The sequence below is a fragment of the Paramisgurnus dabryanus genome, chromosome 8, assembly GCF_030506205.2.
Source record: "Paramisgurnus dabryanus chromosome 8, PD_genome_1.1, whole genome shotgun sequence".
Lineage (NCBI taxonomy): Eukaryota > Metazoa > Chordata > Actinopteri > Cypriniformes > Cobitidae > Paramisgurnus > Paramisgurnus dabryanus.
In genome coordinates, this window is record NC_133344.1 from 18,376,604 (window position 1) to 18,395,606 (window position 19,003).

The following is a 19,003-nucleotide window of genomic DNA, read 5'->3' on the forward strand; positions in this document are numbered from 1 at the left end:
ATGTGTCATGATTCCTGTAGCCTGTTGATATAAAAAAATTGAGGTAATATTTTCACAGAACTTTCTTTAGATGATGTCTTGTAGAAAACAGTAAATCTAAAAATTAATCACTTTAGCTGGGTTTTCACAGGTACAAATTTAACCCTAAAATGGGGCACCAATGGGTTGATTATAAGAACTAGAACAACAATATAAATTTGCATCAGAATGTTAAAATATAAAATATATTTCATATTTTTTTAATTTTTATTATTATAATTTCCATAGTTACATTTGTATTATTCTGTATAGGTGAGTTTACTGTTTTAGAGTTTACATTTACTCTATAATGTGGACAACATACTTGCACTTCCTCAGACATTAACCTTAAATTTTTTTCTAATTACAAACCATTCGCACAGTATGTTTTCATTTAGTGAACATGGTCCATGTATCACCTGTTCATTGCACATAGGTACTGATTGACCATTGGGAGCGATGCACCAATAGAAATTGTTTTCTGGCTGGATAGTTCGAAGAACGCAGACTTTGAAAGGCGAGGACTCTGTGTTTGAGAGAAGCCACAGCCGAAGTTCACCAAGCGAACTAAAACGGTGAGTTGCGTTACCTGCTGTTCCCGCGCATCGGGACACAACAGCAGAGACGTTTTAGAAATAAATATGGTGGTAGATATTTTTTTATTTGATAGAATATGACGCGTTGATAGTACAGATTAAACTACCCAACAGTATATCAAAGATACCCCTGCTCTAAAAAGGGTGATTTAAATAATAAGCTGGAATAAATGTTAGGTTTACTGTATAAGTAAATAAAACATGTTATGCAGAAATCGTCTGTAGACATAAGTATCTTCTATAAAAAAAAATATCCTGAAAAGCCCACCGTTGAGTTTGTTCCAACTGCAGAGAATTTCATTCACTTTCGAACACATCCTATTTAAAAAACAGAAATATATCTCTGAGGCTCGATATCAATCTTGAACTTGAAAATAAAACGTCTCGGTTACGTATGTAACCCTCGTTCCCTGAAGGAAGGGAACGGAGACGTCACGTCGTGACCGACGAATTGGGAACCGCTTCGCGGGTGACCTATCTACTTCGAGAACTATAAGAAACGCCAATGAACTTGGCATGCAGGTATTTGCATAATGCCGGCGCCGCCCCGCCAGGTGCGTATATAAGGCGCAGGTGCACAATACCAAATTAGCTATATTATTGCTGAGAAGCCGAGCAGCAGTGCCCGGCCTGAAAACAGCAATGGAACAGCAAACTGTGGCGACGGGACGTGACGTCTCCGTTCCCTTCCTTCAGGGAACGAGGGTTACATACGTAACCGAGACGTTCCCTTTCAGTCGGTCACTACGACGTCACGTCGTGACCGACGAATTGGGAATCCCTACCAAAACGCCACTGCAGCTGAACCCTTCCAGTGTCTGTAAAAGCCCTCCGCCCTCCACGTAAGGGGCGGAACCTAAGGCGAAATGCAGAAGGCCGGTCACTACCTGTTCCTTAACCCACGATAGTGAAGCAGCGAACTGGGGAAGCGTCTAAACTGAGCGGAGCTAGAACACTGCGGAAGCCATCCCCTAAGAAGGTTGAATGGATGACATAAAATATGAAACAACCGATAGGTTGCTCATAAAAAAGTCTCTGAACAAAACATAGTATGCAGAGAGATGCAGAGCAGGCTCTGCTAAGGAAAACGTGGAGGATTAGTACCCCACGGAGTATACACACAAATGAACCCCACGTAGGGGACAAATGTGGACGCCTAGCCTACACAGGTTTACAGAGAATACATCAGTGATAGGTTGACAGCGGATGCTCCGCAACACCAGCTATCAGGGCGGTGGAGGAGAGGCAAAAACAGTTTTTTAGACGTTTTTGCCCCGATGGCCTTCCATATTGGTGCAGATGTGCAGCACCAAAATAGAGGCTCCAAGCCGACACACGAGCCGACCCCCGGCATTCTTAACTAGTTAGTAGAAAGAACCCGAGTGGAAACCGGTTCGACACGAACACTATAGAATCTTGTGAACGTATTAGGTGTCGCCCAGCCTGCAGCTCTACAAATATCTGTTAGCGAGGAACCGCGAGCCAGTGCCCAAGATGATGCCACACTGCGTGTAGAGTGAGCACGTAAATTAAATGGACAAGGCACATTCTGCTTTTGATATGCAAGGGCTATAGTATCCACAATCCAATGGGACATCCTCTGCTTGGTGACAGCTTTTCCTTTCTGCTGACCACCGTAACAAACAAAGAGCTGATCTGAGGTCCTAAAGCTTTGCGTCCTGTCTATATACACACGTAGTGCACGAACAGGGCATAACAAAGCCGTGGCTGGGTCTGCCTCCTCCAAAGGCAGCGCTTGGAGGTTCACCACTTGATCTCTGAAAGGAGTGGTGGGAACTTTGGGCACAAAGCCGGGCCGGGGTCTCAGTGTTACGCTGGATGCAGCCGGCCCGAACTGAAGGCACGATTCATCGACCGAAAATGCGTGAATATCCCCTATCCTCTTAACAGAAGCCAAAGCAAGGAGAGTTAATGTTTTCATAGTAAGAAATTTAACACTCACACTATGCAGAGGCTCAAATGGGGCTTCCTGGAGTGATTTCAGCACCAAGGACAGGTCCCAAGGAGGAATAGAGGGAGGACGCGAAGGATTCAGTCTTCGAGCGCCTCTGAGAAATCTAATGACCAGGTCGTGCTGACCCACTGTTCTACCGTTTACGGGTGAATGGTGAGCTGATATCGCAGCGATATCGACCTTAATAGTGGATGGTGACAGCCTATTCTCCAAACGACGCTGGAGATATAAAAGCACAACACTAATCGGGCATTCTCGGGGGTTTTCACTTTGGGAAGAACACCAGTCGACAAACAGGTTCCATTTAAGCGCGTAAGCCTGTCTCGTAGACGGCGCTCGCGCAGCAGCAATAGTGTTAGATACCTCTTGCGGTAAATCACTCAAATCCTCCGTGCCCCGTCCAGAGACCACACATGGAGGTTCCATAGGTCGGGGCGCGGGTGCCATAATGTGCCCTCTTGTTGAGAAAGAAGGTCCTTCCTCAGGGGAATCTTCCAAGGAGGGGCTGTCGCGAGGAGAGAGAGTTCTGGAAACCAACTCCTGGTTGTCCAATACGGTGCCACCAACAGCACGCTCTCCTCGTCCTCCCGGATTTTGCATAGGGTTTGCGCAATGAGGCTCACCGGAGGGAACGCGTATTTGCGCATGTTTCGCGGCCAGCTGTGTGCCAATGCATCCACGCCGAGCGAGTCGTCGGCTAGTGAATAGAACAGGCGACAATGGGTCGTCTCTGGGGAAGCAAACAGATCTATCTGCGCTTTGCCGAAACGTCTCCAAATCTGCTGAACCGCAATGGGGTGGAGCCGCCATTCGCCGGGACGCGCAGCCCGAGAGAGCGCATCCGCCTCTACATTGAGCGTGCCCGGAATGTAAATGGCACGAAGAGACCTCAAATTCTTCTGACTCCAAGTGAGGAGGTGACGGGCGAGATGCGACAGGTGACGTGAGCGTAAACCGCCTTGACGATTGATGTACGCCACGGTCGCAGTGTTGTCTGTTCGAACTAATACATCTTTGCCCCGTAACTCGTTGCTGAAACGGACGAGCGCAAGATATACAGCCCACATTTCTCGGCAATTTATGTGCCAATGCAGCTGGGGTGCCGTCCAGACCCCCGAAGCCGCAAGCCCATCGTACGTGGCCCCCCACCCCGTGTCCGAAGCATCTGTGCATACTATTGCATGCCTGGAGACCTGTCTCAGAGGCACACCGGCTCGGAGAAACGCACGGTCTGACCACGGAGTGAAAGTGCGACGACACGCAGGTGTAATGATAACACGGTGAATGCCGCGCAGCCACGCTCTCCTCGGGACTCGATCGTGAAGCCAATGCTGAAGCGGTCGCATATGAAGCAGTCCGAGCGGAGTTACAGCTGCAGCTGCTGCCATATGCCCCAGGAGCTTCTGAAATTGTTTCAGCGGGACCGCGCTTTTGCTCTTGAATGTATTCAGGCAAGTCAGAATCGACTGTACACGCGCTTCTGTTAGACGAGCTGTCAAATCGATCGAGTCCAGTTCCATCCCGAGAAAAGAGATTCTCTGCACGGGGCAAAGCTTGCTCTTTTCCCAGTTGACCCGAAGACCCAAACGAGCGAGGTGTTTTAGAGTTAAATCTCTGTGATCGCACAGCGTCTGACGTGTTTGAGCTATTATGAGCCAATCGTCTAAATACGCGAGAATGCGCACACCTTTCTCTCTCAGGGGTTTTAAAGCCCCCTCCACTACTTTGGTGAATACACGGGGAGACAGAGAGAGCCCGAACGGGAGGACTTTGTACTGGTATGCTCGCCCCTCGAACGCAAAGCGGAGAAACGGCCTGTGCCGGGGGAGAATCGATACGTGGAAGTACGCGTCCTTCAGGTCGATGGATGCGAACCAATCGTTTGGACGAATGCATGGAAATATGCGTTTGGGCGTCAGCATCTTGAACGGCATTCTGTGAAGTGCACGGTTCAGCGAACGCAGGTCCAGGATCGGTCGCAAGCCGCCGCTTTTCTTGGGTACAATAAAGTAAGGGCTGTAAAACCCCGACCTCATCTCGGCTGGAGGGACCGGCTCGATCGCGTCCTTCGCCAGTAGGACAGCGATCTCCGCACGGAGGACGTGCGCATCGGCAGCTCTCACCGCAGTGAAACGAACGCCGGAGAATTTGGGGGGATGCCGGGCAAATTGGATCGCGTAGCCGAGACGAATCGTGCGTAAAAGCCAACGCGACGGGCTGGGAAGCTGTTCCCACGCCCCCAGACACCGTGCGAGAGGGACTAAAGGCACGATAGGTGTACCCGCGGCGGGCGCAACGGAGGTGATCGCCGGTGTGTGCGTATTGGCCGCACCGACAGCAGTGTTGTGCATGATAACACTCACCTGAGTCCGCTGCTGGGTGGGTGAGTAAGGGAGGCTCTGCTGGAGACACCTCACGCCACTCGATGCACCCTCTGGCGAAGGGGGAGGAAGACGATGGGTTATGAGCCCGTGATTGTCTTCTCTCCCCTGAGAAGACAGAGAGCGCGGAGGGGTTATGAGCCCGTGCGTTGCTCTCGTACTCCTCTGATGAGTCGGAGAACGAGGGGGGGTTATGAGCCCGCTCGTGTCTCCGGCGCTCATCTGGAGACCTAGAGATGGAAGTGGAATTCGCTCTTTTTGTGGAATTGTGGGTGCCGACTGAAAAGTCGGCGGAACAGAAAATTGAAACAAAGGATTCCCCAACCGGCCCTCCTCCGGTGGGGGGAGTGGTGCTTTCACCATCTCCCGAAGAGCGATCCCCTCCATCTCTAGGTCGCCCGTCTCAGGGCCGCTTCGATTTTCTTTTTCCACCCTTTGAAGCGGGCTGAGCGGGCGGGGCGGGCTGCTGACGACCGGTTCCTCGCTTCTTAGAAGAGCCCCGGGGAGGAACGGAGGCGGCCGCCGCAGGACGCCCTCGGCGAGGAGCAGGCTGAGGCGCCGACGTGGATGGGGCAGGCGCAGGACGCTTCCGACGTGGCATGATCTGAGCGATGGCCTCAGTCTGCTTCTTGGCCGCGGAGAATTGCTGCGCAAACTCCTCGACCGTCTCGCCGAACAGGCCGGTCTGGGAAACCGGAGCATTCAGGAGCCGGGTTTTATCGGCGTCCTTCATGTCCGCCAGACACAGCCAGAGATGGCGTTCCTGGACTACCAGGGTAGACATCGCACGCCCGACGGCGCGTGCGGTGACCTTGGTCGCACGAAGCGCCAGATCCGTAGCCGCACGCAGTTCAGAGAACTCCGCCGAGTCGTGACCTCCCGCGTGCAGGTCCCTCAGAGCCTTAGCCTGGTGGACCTGCAGCAATGCCATGGCATGCAGGGCAGAGGCTGCCTCCCCACAAGCCTTATAAGCAGCACCGGACAGCGCCGAAGACTGCTTACAGGCCCGTGAGGGGAGAGTAGGCTGGTCCCGCCAGGAGGAAGCGACACCGGCCGGACACAACTGCATCGCGACCGGCCGCTCCACTGACGGGATACCAGTGTACCCCTTGGCATCTCCACCCTCGAGAGAGGTGAGGGGTGAAGGCTGAAATGGTCGGTTCCGGGCGGAAAACGGGGTTTTCCACGACCGCGTCAGCTCTTCATGCACCTCGGGGAAGAAAGGCACCGGGGGCGAGGACTGAGAAGCCCTGGCACCCCCGAAGAACCAATCATCGAGGCGGGACGGTTCAGGTGGGGGAGGTTTAGTCCACTCCAAGCCGACCGCCTCCGCCGCCCGAGCGAGCATGGCTGCCATCTCGGGGTCGAACACAGAAGCCGCAACCTGGCCCGAAGGCGGGAGCGGATCCGGATCGACGTCCGAGGCTGACAACCCCCCTTCCGATGTTACGGTGGACATCGCGTCGGGTGGAGGCTCGACAGAGCGCGAGGACACCGTAGAACACGGGCCGCTCGTCTCCATCGGGACCTCCGCTGGCAACGGATCAGGGCGCTGGGAGCTGCTGGACGAACCAGCAGACCGACCCAGCACCGTTATACGGAGGTCATCCTTCGCAAGTCTGGTAGCTGCGCTCTTAGCAGCACCAGACTTGGAAGGCGGGCGCCGTTCCCGGAGAAACGACACCCGTCTCCGCAAATCCGCCATAGTCATGCCCTCACAGATGGAGCATGAACTATCACGCAACGCTGCCTCTGCATGCTGGAGCCCCAGACACGAAAGACAACGCTGGTGGCCATCCCGGGGGGCGATGAACACACCGCATCCAGAAACCGAACACGGACGGAAATCCATCTTTAAAAAGACGACCCCGACCGTGACACGAATGAGTGGCTGTCTTTAAAAAGACACAAAGCTCAAACGTGCTGCTCTTTTAGGGAAATCACTCTTTTGTGCAAGCTGGTGAAACACACAGGGAGAGGCAACGCACTCACTCGAACTCAAGTCCTGATTAAAGAGACAGAGAGAGAGAGAAAGGGTGGAGAAAAAACACTGCGAGCCTCCGCTGAGGTGTCTTCGCCCAACCAACTTTGGCAAGCTGAGATCTTTTTTCCCACAGAACAGGATCTACGAAGATCAGTTTTTTCAGAATAGCTTCTCGTGAGCAGATGTCTGCCGGCTTCGAAGCAATAAAGCTAATTTGGTATTGTGCACCTGCGCCTTATATACGCACCTGGCGGGGCGGCGCCGGCATTATGCAAATACCTGCATGCCAAGTTCATTGGCGTTTCTTATAGTTCTCGAAGTAGATAGGTCACCCGCGAAGCGGTTCCCAATTCGTCGGTCACGACGTGACGTCGTAGTGACCGACTGAAAGGGAACAATGGCAGGATGGCCTATTTTTTAATACTTAACCTCTTACCTTGGCCAGTATATTCAGTGTTAATTATTACTGTAGTTGTAGTAGGTGCCCAATGAAACAAATCTAGGACAATTTTGTGGATCCTTAGCACTCTATTGGTGAAGTTATCAAGAGTGATGTGAAGTGGATTGAGGCCCTCCAGTCAGATTATCAATCTCATGATGTAGTGCAGATTAGAAACCTATGTTTTACAACTGTGCAGAGGAGCACAGTGAGTACTCCAGTGTCAATGTTGTTCTCCACATACACTGCTATAAGAGGCCCTGCCTGATATTGAACATCTGCTTCAAGGCTGCAGTGAGAAAAAACAGCAGTGTTGATCCCATAAGTAATAGTAAGTCGGTAACACTTTAAAATAAAGGTCCATACTTAAGAGTTAGTTATACAGGAACTAATCCAGAACAAATAATTAGTGCTGCATTAACACTGAAATCACTACTGAAAACTAATAAAGAAGAGCGATTAACTAATCAGTAGGAAATAGCATACTAATGTTTGGGTTAAGTAACAACTAGTTACATTAACTACTGCATGTTGAAAAATCCTGGTGAACAATACATTAACTAAAGCCCGATTTATAGTCGTGCGTAGGTTCTACGCTGTAGGCTTAGCCTGTGCGTAGCTCTGCGTAGCCTGATGCGCACCTCACAAAAACTTTAACAGCGCGTCAGATCTACGCGGACCGCAAGCACTGTGATTGGTCCACCAGAACCCCTACCGTCAGGTAAAAAAAAAATGCGTCATAGGTATTTCCGTTTGTGACGGTGAAAACAAAGATGAGCCAAGTTGAGGAGTGATTTAACTCAAACTGCATTAAAAGTCGTTGTTTATTTACTTCAGTCATTGCTGGTCTTCTCAAATTATACACAACAAGTTGGTGTTTCTTCTTCGTTTGTGGGTTAACTAAGCTTCTTCTTCTTTGACGTTCGCGCTGCTACTGTGGTTACAGCCTACCAGCGGTCTGGGTGTGTGTTTGCATGTTGACGCGGACGACGACACAAAAGTATAAATGAAAACCGACGCGGAACCTACGCCGTCGCGGCTATGCCGTAGGACCTACGCACGACTATAATGAGCCCTTTAGACTTATTTAAAGTAACTATGAATTAACTACATATCACACACCAATAAATAAGGTCTGATCCTGTATACTTTTTCGGCGTGCCGCTCCCCTTTGTGTAAGGTCTTCCCCCTAAAAAATTCTAAAACCTATTAATTTTGTATTATTGTATTAAACAAAACATATTAAATTGTACAATGTGATGCTGTTGGTTAGTAGCCTTATTTTTCTGATGTTTAATTACGCAGAATTTATTATAATGTACTTTACAAAATGTTTGAGAACCACTGCTGTAAACTATAAATAATACACTCTGAAAAAAAATTATGTTTACTTAATTACTTTTAATTACTCATGTTACCTATCATCACTGAAAGGGTAAAATATGGTAACTCTTAAGGATTCAATTCTTATGTTACAATATAAATTAAATTCTTTGCATTTTTATTCTGTTTTCTATCTTATTGATTTAAACAACTTAAGGAATACACCTATTTAGCTCTAGCCAACTTATCTCACAAAATAAAGATTTTTATGTTTTCAACCTTTGTTATATTCCTCGTTATTGATGTTTGTAAGTGTGGAAGACTGACTTAATATTAAGAAAATCATGGTAACCCATTAGTAATTATTCAAGTATTACCACGCTATTCTTAATGAATTACTTAAAATTTTGACCATAATTTTAAAGTGAAAATCATTGTAACGTATTAGTAATTACTCAGGACTTAAGGCATAAATCTTAAGAAATTACTTAAAATTTTAACCACTATTTTAAAGTGAAAACATTGTAACTTATTACCCAGCTAACAATTTTTGATTCCCAAAATGTTTTCCTAACGTTAGTTTTTGGTTCTAAAAACGTTCCTCTAACATTAGTTTTTGGTTCCCATAACGTTATTTTTATAAGGTTTGTTTTTGGTTAGCCAGGAAAGTTTTCTTTGCGTAAATAGAAATATTTTTAGGTTAGTGTAATGTTCCCCTAACGTTATAATCACATTAAGAGAATGTTAGTTTTAGGTTAGTTTAACGCTTTTACAAACGTTACAATAACGTTAGGGGAAAGTTATTTTTAGGTTAGTTTAACGTTTTTCTAATGTTACGGTAACGTTAGAGCAACGTTAAGCCGAAAGTATACTAGGGACGTCCGCGTATGCGCGCCGTCCGCATTACGTCATTTTCGTCATCAGGAGGGTCCGTCCGCGTGCAGCCCAAAATTTGAGATCGCGTGTACAGTGCGTGTACAGTGCGCGTACAACAGCGCATGCTCGTGAAAAAATTTTGACAGGACATTCCACTATAAACAATTATACAAAGGAAATAAACAGCATTTGCACACACACTATCGTTTTTCTTCTTTAAAGCGTAACTTAACCCCTGGTCAGAGCCTCACTCCACCCACTGGCAATATTTGAAAAATGCAAGAAAAATGGGCAGATCCCAACGGAGATAGAGGGGACGACCTTAGCTTGTACCAAGTGTGTGGTGAGATTGTAACAAGGGCGTGGTAAGCTTGAACCTGCTTACGTCACGAGTCATTTTTTGGACCCAACATCCAATAGGAAAATTCAACGGCAGTAGCCACCGTTCAACCTGAAGAGGGCAGCACTCAGACGTTTTTACACCATATATTGCAGTATTGAAACACTTTATATCCAAATGTCAAAAAATTTACTAAAATCAATGAACAGCACTAACAAAGCATCATTTTTACAGATCATTAACTTAAAAAAGTTGGTTTAGGGTTTAGTTACTCTTTAACTTTTACTTCTTTCAAGAACAGAAAGCTGTGGAGCATGTTTGTTACCATAATGTTTGATTCCTGTTCTTTGTTGTCTTGTTGTTTGTACTAAACTGTGTTTGCAATGGTGGATCAGTTACTTTTCTTCACCTATCCTAATGTTTTAATGTAATAATAATAATAATTCATTAAATTTATATAGTGCTTTTCTGCAGCAGAACTGGCTCGTTTAATACCGTTTTGTACGTTTCTCCTTCGCTATAAAGTTTTTTTCCTGCGAAGAAGCCTGCTAACGTAACATGAAAAGTACTGAATAGTTTGATAGCCTGCTGATAGACAGACTGGCGTTTGATACATTGACAATGATAAGGCGCTATTGTAAATTGTGTGTAGTGCAAAAGTACAAAATGTGGCTAGTGAACAATGCAGGGATGTCTGTAAAGTTGTACTTTTTGGATTGGACATTATGAGCGCGTTGTTACATGGTATGTCATTGAGAGCAGATCGAGGGGAGCTCGCTGTGTGTGCGTGTGAGGTTAATACAAACTGTGTGTGGTCGAGAGAGAGAGAGAGAGAGAGAGAGAGAGAGAGAGATGTGAAATATATTAAGCAAAAGAGGTTCCTAACGCCCTGCTAAAACTGAAATGGTGGAGGAAGTAATAGCAAGTTAGTTATGTGTAATACTGTTTATTTCATACTGGCTCCAATGTATATCACAATCTGAATAATTTACTTATTCATTTATAGTATGAAGAGTCCCTGAGTATATGTTGCATGTTTTCTCATTTTTGTTTGTTTTTGTTTTTTAAAGAAAAAACATAAGTTTATGGAAAAAAATGATGGATTTATAGCGTTTTAAAAAAATTACTTTGAATTTATAATCAACAATATTGTTGTTTGATTTAATAATCATAATTCAACATGTTCAGACTGAGCAAAAAGAAAAAACTATTTTAACAGAATAAATTGAATATTCACAAAATGTATGGGTCTAGGTAAATAAAAGTTACTTTTTTTGAAAACTGAACAAAGCGGAAAAGAGCTCTTCATTTATTCAACATGTTATAGTTAATAATGACTATTAAATAAGTAATAATTAACTAATTGTTACTTAACCCAAACATTAGTATGCTATACCTACTGATTAGTTATTCGCTCTTTTATATTAGTTACCACCCAGCCAACATTGATATGTGGGCCCCACATGGGTCCCATCTGGGCAGCATGGGTTACATGTGGGCATGGGCTTCACATGGGCAATATATGTGGATCCCATGTGGGTTTCCCTATGTGGGCCCCATATAGGTTTGCCCATGTGGGATAATAATGTGGGGCCCTCATGGCACCTATGTGGGCAAAATTATTTTATGCTTGAAATACATCTTTATACATTTAAAATCTTGAAATAATAACTTTTGGTTGATTGTCACTTTTAAACAAAGACCAAATAATATAAAAGATATGATTTGATCAGTATAAAACATTTTAAATAAAAATGCATTATTTTTACATTTAATTGTGATATTTATAATGTTACACTTGTAATTTATTTTCTGAGTTGTGTTTTTAGAAAATGTAATACTCACTGACTGCACAGCGATGAATCAAAGCAAACGTGCAAGGACATTTAATGAGTCTGGCTGTGGATACTTTGGAAGTTCTTAATAAAACTGTTGAGTAAAGATTAATTGATGATCAGAATTAAGACTCCTTCATGTTTTGTGATGTTATAGATGAATGAACTGTTGAATATTTATGCTGAAAACTGATATTTACCGAACTGAAATTATGTTGCTTTTGTCGGTTTTCAATTTTAAACAAATATATTATTTAAGTAAATTTAAATTAAGCATTAAAAGTATAATTATCACATTATAGGGGACCAGTCCAGTACCCATTAAAAACCCACCTGGGCCCCACATAAGCCCCACTCAGTTTCTATATCAAATTCATGTGGGCAACCCAGGTGGGGCCATAGTGGAACCCATGGACAAACCCATATAGGGCCACATAAGCCCACATGGGCCCCACCTTGCAATGTTTGCTGGGCAGTAGTGATAGTGTTAATGCAGCACTAACCATTTGTTCTGCATTACTTGTAACTATTGGACCGTTATTTTTAAGTGTTACCGGTAAGGCTATTTATATACACTACATATTCAAATACCTGGCTTAATGACGCGTGGAGACTGCAAATGCGACCTCCGGAAGATGCAGCTTTCCGTTTGAGAAACGTCCACATAATTTTTTTCATACAGCTGTCATAGCTGTGCTTTACAATAAAACTTTATTGACCAGGCGGATATGTGGTTGTAGCATTTATTGTTGTATATTATCAATACGAGGACATGTATGGGCGTAAATTGTATCTGAGAGTAGAGGGGTACAACGTAAAATTTCTCAAGAGCAGTATTGTCGGTGGGACACTAATAATACAACTAGAATTGTACTTTTAAGGATATGTGTACACAGAGGAAAGCCTTCTTCTTTAACTATTAATTTATTGCAGTTTTTTGAAGCCGTTTACAGTCAACAAATTAAACTTGAACTTAACTTTAAACGTAATGTTAGCTAGTCTTATAATAATCTATATAGCGGACTCGTCGACATTTTTTTTGTCATAACTAATTTATTAAAGACTCGGCATTATATCTATTAAAGAGAAAATAATCACTTTATCCGAGGTTTAAAGTGAGTAAAACTGACTGTCTACAAACTGGAGTTTCACTGTAACTACTAAAAACTTTGTCTCTCACCGAACTTATGTCTGGGTGAACTCCTATCGAAAGAGATCCTCCATATGCCATATTTTCTTGGACGATCAAAATTCTTGATGAATACATTTTAGATGAAGTTGCGAAGTTGTGTCTTATAGTCTTACTGTGGCCGATTAAAATACACTTTGCGAACAGATTAATGAAAAACAACGCAATTTTCTCTTCACCCGGTCCTACTGTTAATGTGGCGTTCCCTTAAGTGCCCTTCTGAGGGGAAATATATCCGTTTAGAACGCATCCTGTGGACCAAACCACTGTGAGGCAAGAGAGGGGGCATTCAATGTTTAAAAACTTAAAAAACAAATTCTCTCCGTTTGCAGTTGTATTATTTTACTGTACTTACACAATTATTTATACTATATCTTTATATTTGTGCTAATACGCATAGTTACATGTTATTTCTTTTGGGGGGGGCAACCCTCAGATGGGGGGACAACCCTCAGATAGGGGGGAACCTGTCCCCCTGCATTTACGCCCTTTAACGTCATAAAGATGTTCTCTGTGTCCTCGCAAACCAAATAACTTAATAAACATAGCAAATTGTAATTTTAAAAATGCCTATGAGAAAGTTTCCTTTGAGGTTATAGGTGGGGTAAGGTTAGCCCTTACGAAAATGAACCATGGTTTTAATACAGTTAAAACCAAAAAAACATTGTTACTGTAGTAAAACCATGGTAACCACAAAATTACCATGGTTATGACAACCATGGTTTTCAAAAACCACAGTTAAACCATGGTTGGTGTAGTAAAACCATGGATTTTGCTGATAGTAATCAATACACCAAAAAAAAACATGGTTACTACACTTTTACCACAATAAAACATGGTTAATTTTATAAGGGAGGGAAAGGGTATAAAATATACAGATTGTAAAGTATAATCCTTAAGAAAATTAACCATGGTTTTACTACAGTTAAAAAATATGGTTTTGCTAATAGTAATAAATACACAAAAAAAAAACTACACTTTTAAACATGATTAATTTTCGTAAGGGAAAACGGCTGAGGTGTCGTGAGGATGAAGGAGGACGAGGAAGGTAGATACAAAAAACCCTTTAAATATTAAACAAGAAAAAGGGCAGGGAATCCACACTGACACAACGGTAAATAACAAACGTGGCTGAACACGGTACGATCAGATCAGACAAGGGACTGAAGACAGGCAGGGCATAAGACGGATAATTATCTAAGACACAGGTAAAGACAATAAAAGAAAATGAGAACTGAGATTGAATAATTAACAAAATGATGATTAAATGAACATGAGGATGAATACAACGAAAACACATGATGAAAACACAAACCAATATGATATCGTGACAAAAATAAACCACATTGTATGTGATTCCATGATCCAATAGCGCATATTGAGAAAATTATTTATTACCAATAAGTGAAGATATTAAGAAGTAGAATACTAATGATGTAATCACTAGGTTATTTGCATAAGGTGATCTGATTGGTTGACGCACGCGGTGGTGCTAAAAAATTGAGAAATGTTCAACTTCTTCCAACGTCGGCCCTGTCCCAAATGCCGCACTTCATGTGGACTTTCGGTTTTGTGGACTTAAATTGCACGTGATCGCTTAGTCTACGAGTCCGTAGGGTGTCCCGTCTGTCATTTTTACACTTCAAAGTGTGCTCATTAGCACCCCCTTTACCCCCTTGATGCGGTCTCCGTCGAAGCCCACACTGCAGCAGGCTTTGCGCACTTTACCAACCAAGAAGTCCTTGCGAAAGATCAATCAGACCAATCAGACGACGGAAGGGAGGAGTTCACACTGACGGGCAACATTGGCCCTGTCACAAATGGCGCACTTCATGTGGACTTTTGTAAATGTACGGTGAGTGTAGCCATTTCACAAAATCATGATTTGGGCATGCTTTGCTGTCTCAGGGCCTGGATCACTTGCCATCATCGAGTGGAAAATGAATTCCCAAGTTAAACAAACTATCCTAGCGGATCATGTCAGGGTGGTTGTCTGCCAGTTGGGGCTCAGTAGAAGTTGGTTGATGCAGCAGGACAATGACCTTGAGCATCGAAGTAAATCCACCACAGAGAAAAACAAAATGCGCCATTTGGAGTGGTCTAGTCCTTAACCTCATATATGCTGTGGAATGACCTCAAGAGAGCGGTTCACACCAGATATCCTACAAATGTGTCTGAGTTAGACCGGTTTTGTAAAGGGGAATGGGCAACAATTTCTTTGAAACAATGTTCTGGCCTGATTCAAAGCTACTGAAAACGCTTGCTTGAAGTAATTGCTGCCAAAGGAAGTTCAACAAGCTTTTAAATCCAAGGGTTCACATACATTTTCCTCCATCACTGGAGACACAAAGAAACAAGAATTATTTGTGTTTTGTCAGCTTATACACATTGTGTTTGTCTATTGTTGTGACCTACCTATACAAGGATCAGATCACATTTTATGGCAAATCGCTTTAGAAAACCAGTTTATTTCTAGGGGTTCACATACTTCTTCTTGTCACCGTAAGTTACTGTGTATAATGTGTACTATATAATGTATACAATGTTAAAAGTTCATTGTTTATATTTTAAAAGGATCTCTTGATAGAAATGCAATGTAATATACATACAGTAACTATATTCTCAATTGTGTAAAAACACCTTACATGATGAACTGTATTGTTTTTATTACCTTGAGATATTTTTATCTTCATACACCGCCGTCCCCTTATATGGAAGTCGTTGCCATGTTTCTACAGTAGCCCTAAACCACGGGTGTCCAAACTCGATCCTGAAAGGTTGATGTCCTACAGAGTTTAGCTGAAACTTTTCTCAACACACCTGCCTGAAAGTTTCTAGTATGCCTAGTAAGACCTTGATTAGCTGGATCAGGTGTGTTTGATTATTGTTGAAACAAAACTCTGCAGAGACACCGGCCCTCCAGGAGCAGGATTGGACACCCCTGCCCTAAACGGACAAACTGCTCTACAGAGTGCATTTCATTCCTACATTGTCTCAGAGGATGACATGTTTGTCCTGTGGTGGCTACCGCGTTTTATAATTGATGGGTGAGCTGTTGTTGCAATTCACAATCTCACCACTAAATGCCACAAAAATGTACACACACCACCTTTAACAACAGATCGTCTGTCAAACCTGCCTTCAAATAGTGGTGATCCATAATCGCCGTCACCTCTTCTCTTTAGGAAACCAAAACATTTATTATTTTCTACAAGGTATTTGTTCCAGAGTTCAGTTTAGCCACTAGCCAGACCATTACACAGACAGAGACCGGAAGTTAACTTTTGTCCAGACATGTAATCGTGACAACGCGTGTGCGTCTGATGAAACTGTCTACACAAATCAGCAATAGAGGCTGCTACACAAGCAATGCAAATATCATGGATTTCGTCCAATCACTGTTTATAAAAAAGCCTTTACAATAAGGTTGTATTTGTTAACATTAGTAAATCCATAAGCTAACATGAACTAACAAAGAACAATACTTCTACAGCATGTATTAATCTTAGTTCATGTTTATTTCAGCATTTACTAATATACTTTTAAAATCAAAAGTTGCATCTGTTAGCATTATTTAATGTACCATGAACTAACATGAATATTTATTTATCCAGGAAGACTGAGATTAAAATCTCTTTTACAGAAGTGCCCTGGCCAAGATAAGCAGCGGAACAAAGAGTTTCAAGCACAAATAGACAAAACAACAGTTTCAACACACCAAAGGCACTTAAAAACCTTTACACATCATAGAGTCATGTTGCATCATATACTAATTACTGAATCCTGATCCAAGGGCAGATTTTATAATTCCAGTCTTGACTAAAGAAAGTTCCAGTTAGAGGGAGTTGCATACAAGAAGGCCTTTTTTCCCAGATTGGCTCTAGCAAATGGCACAGAGCAAGTAAAACTATCATGAGATCAGAATATTGCCCAACATGTTTCCATAGAATATTGCCCAACATGTTTCCATAGAATATTGCCCAACATGTTTCCACTAGGTTAAACAACTAAAATATGAAGGCAAAAACCCTTAAATGGATTTATAAATGATTGAATTCAAATGCATTTTCTACTGATGGATAAAGAAGGCCAACTAACCATATTATACAAAGTGCAATTATACAGCTTACAGTCAGATATAAATCTTAATCCACCATGATAATCACCATGCAGAGAGGAAAGAAGAGAAGATTGATACCATACATCCGCATCCCCATAATTAATCACAGGCAAGAAAAAGTAGCAGTTTTTCCTCATATTAAATAAAAACAAAAAAAGTAAAATCCAAGCTTAATTTCCAGTTTCTTTAGTTTTATTTTCTTTTTTTTTGTTGTTGAGTAATGTGGGAACTAAAAGAAAATGTGTCAATTACTGTATTGCCATTAACAAATATTGACAAAAATTAATAAAGGATGAAAAACTATATTGCTTATTGTTACTTCATGTATGTACCGCTTCTTTACAAAAACATCCGAGCTTCTGGAGGCGTACTGTGGGCGGTGCGAGTTCAGACGTTGATGGGCGGCCCTCTTGCTCTCTTGTCTGATTGGCGCTTTTTGGTGAGAAGTGTCCATACAAGGACTTCCACTGTACTGTACCTCGACTATTTGTGATGTAACAGATTTAGTAGTCGAAAAAACTTTCAGAAACTTGTATGAACCCTGACAAAGGTTTCTTTCTTTAACAGTGTAAATAAGTCAGAATGCATGAAATGGCATTACAAATACAACCTTTTTCAAATACAACCTATTGTAAAGTATTATTATAACAAGGGTGTATTCACACCAATCGGTCAGTGGTCTTTCTGTCTCCACCTAAACTTCGCCCACAAAATGTGTCAATGTTTATTAACTAAAAAAGGGTGTATAGATACATATCGACATAAATCGATATATTCATGTCATATCAACACTGGTTACTGTTTTTTTGTTTTTCTTGTAGTGGATGTGCAGAGACCCACGTAAGTAGAATTATGGATTGGACAGCAGTTTACATTTTGAAATTTGCTTATAACATTGTTTGCTTATATTAATGTACTGCATGGGTTGCATATTTTTATCTCTCCTTCCAATCGGCATCAGTGCTTCTATGTTATGTGCTTATACACCAGAGGCCTTGTTGCTGCTCCAAATATAATCCATCTGGAATTGGAGGAGATTGTTATTGTGCAGCTCCATGGAGCAACAAAAGCAACGAGTATGCAGCTGTACTTTAAGAATCAGATTTCTGGAAGACTCGATCCTACTGTAGTTCTCTGTATTATTTCCTATTTTTATTCTATTTATAATTTCTGCAGTCAAATACAGAATCTTCACACTTGACATGCTTCCCATTGATGACGACATCCATGTTCAAATAACTGTACGTTTTTTCATGTAAGCAATAATATATGAGAGGCTGTGCTACATCGTGGAATAAGTCATGGGTGAGGTTTTAGCATTAGCGATACAGCCAGGGTTGCGCAAAGATACATCAAAATGTATTTTAAAATAAAATACCGAATACCTTTAAGTATATCAAAATAAAATAAAAATACAGCAGCCACAACATGTGTCAAAATAAACTACTGTATTTCTGTATTTTGAAAATCCTAAAAAATTCGAGGGAGCATGTAATTTCTTCGCAAACCTTCCATCAGTTGGACTATTTGATCTATTGCTTCACCATTATTGACTCTGAGTCATGTAAAAATCTGACAAATGCAACCGGTAACGAAGGCCTACTTTGCATTAGCAACACTGAAAAGTCCCAAAAACCTAAATCCCAGTTGTTGTTGTACAGCACTGAAGCGCTTTATGTTTTTCATGCACAACCAACATAGCCTGAAAGTAGCACGCTAAACTATTTAGCCTAGGCTACTAAAACAAATGCCAAAACTTAACATGAACTGTTAAAAATTATAGCAAATTATGCAAAAAAAAAAAAAAAAAAAATGAAAAGCTGGCAGCCTGCACGTTTCTTACCTTGACCACCACCTTTCATACTGTATGGATCAATTTTCTGGTATGGGGCTGGCTGGGCAAACTTCTCTGTAGGCACCAATCAAA

General features: G+C 42.7%; 1 protein-coding gene across 5 annotated transcripts in view; it reads right to left on the minus strand.

Moving 5' to 3' along the window:
* The window catches only part of LOC135770913 (NXPE family member 3-like), a 37,595-nt gene extending 18,592 nt beyond the window's left edge, over positions 1 to 19,003 (minus strand). For 2 of the 5 annotated variants that reach the window (XM_065280834.2, XM_073815598.1), the window contains exons 1-3: positions 12,359 to 13,159; positions 7,391 to 7,682; positions 883 to 932 (exon numbers count right to left, since the gene is read on the minus strand). In XM_065280834.2, coding sequence (XP_065136906.1) covers positions 883 to 931 — 49 coding nt within the window. In that variant the 5' untranslated portion in view covers position 932; positions 7,391 to 7,682; positions 12,359 to 13,159. Of the gene's footprint in view, positions 1 to 882; positions 933 to 7,390; positions 7,683 to 11,777; positions 11,862 to 12,358; positions 13,160 to 18,919 lie in introns of those variants that run through there. The other 3 variants (XM_065280835.2, XM_065280836.2, XM_065280837.2) reach the window with 3 other exon arrangements.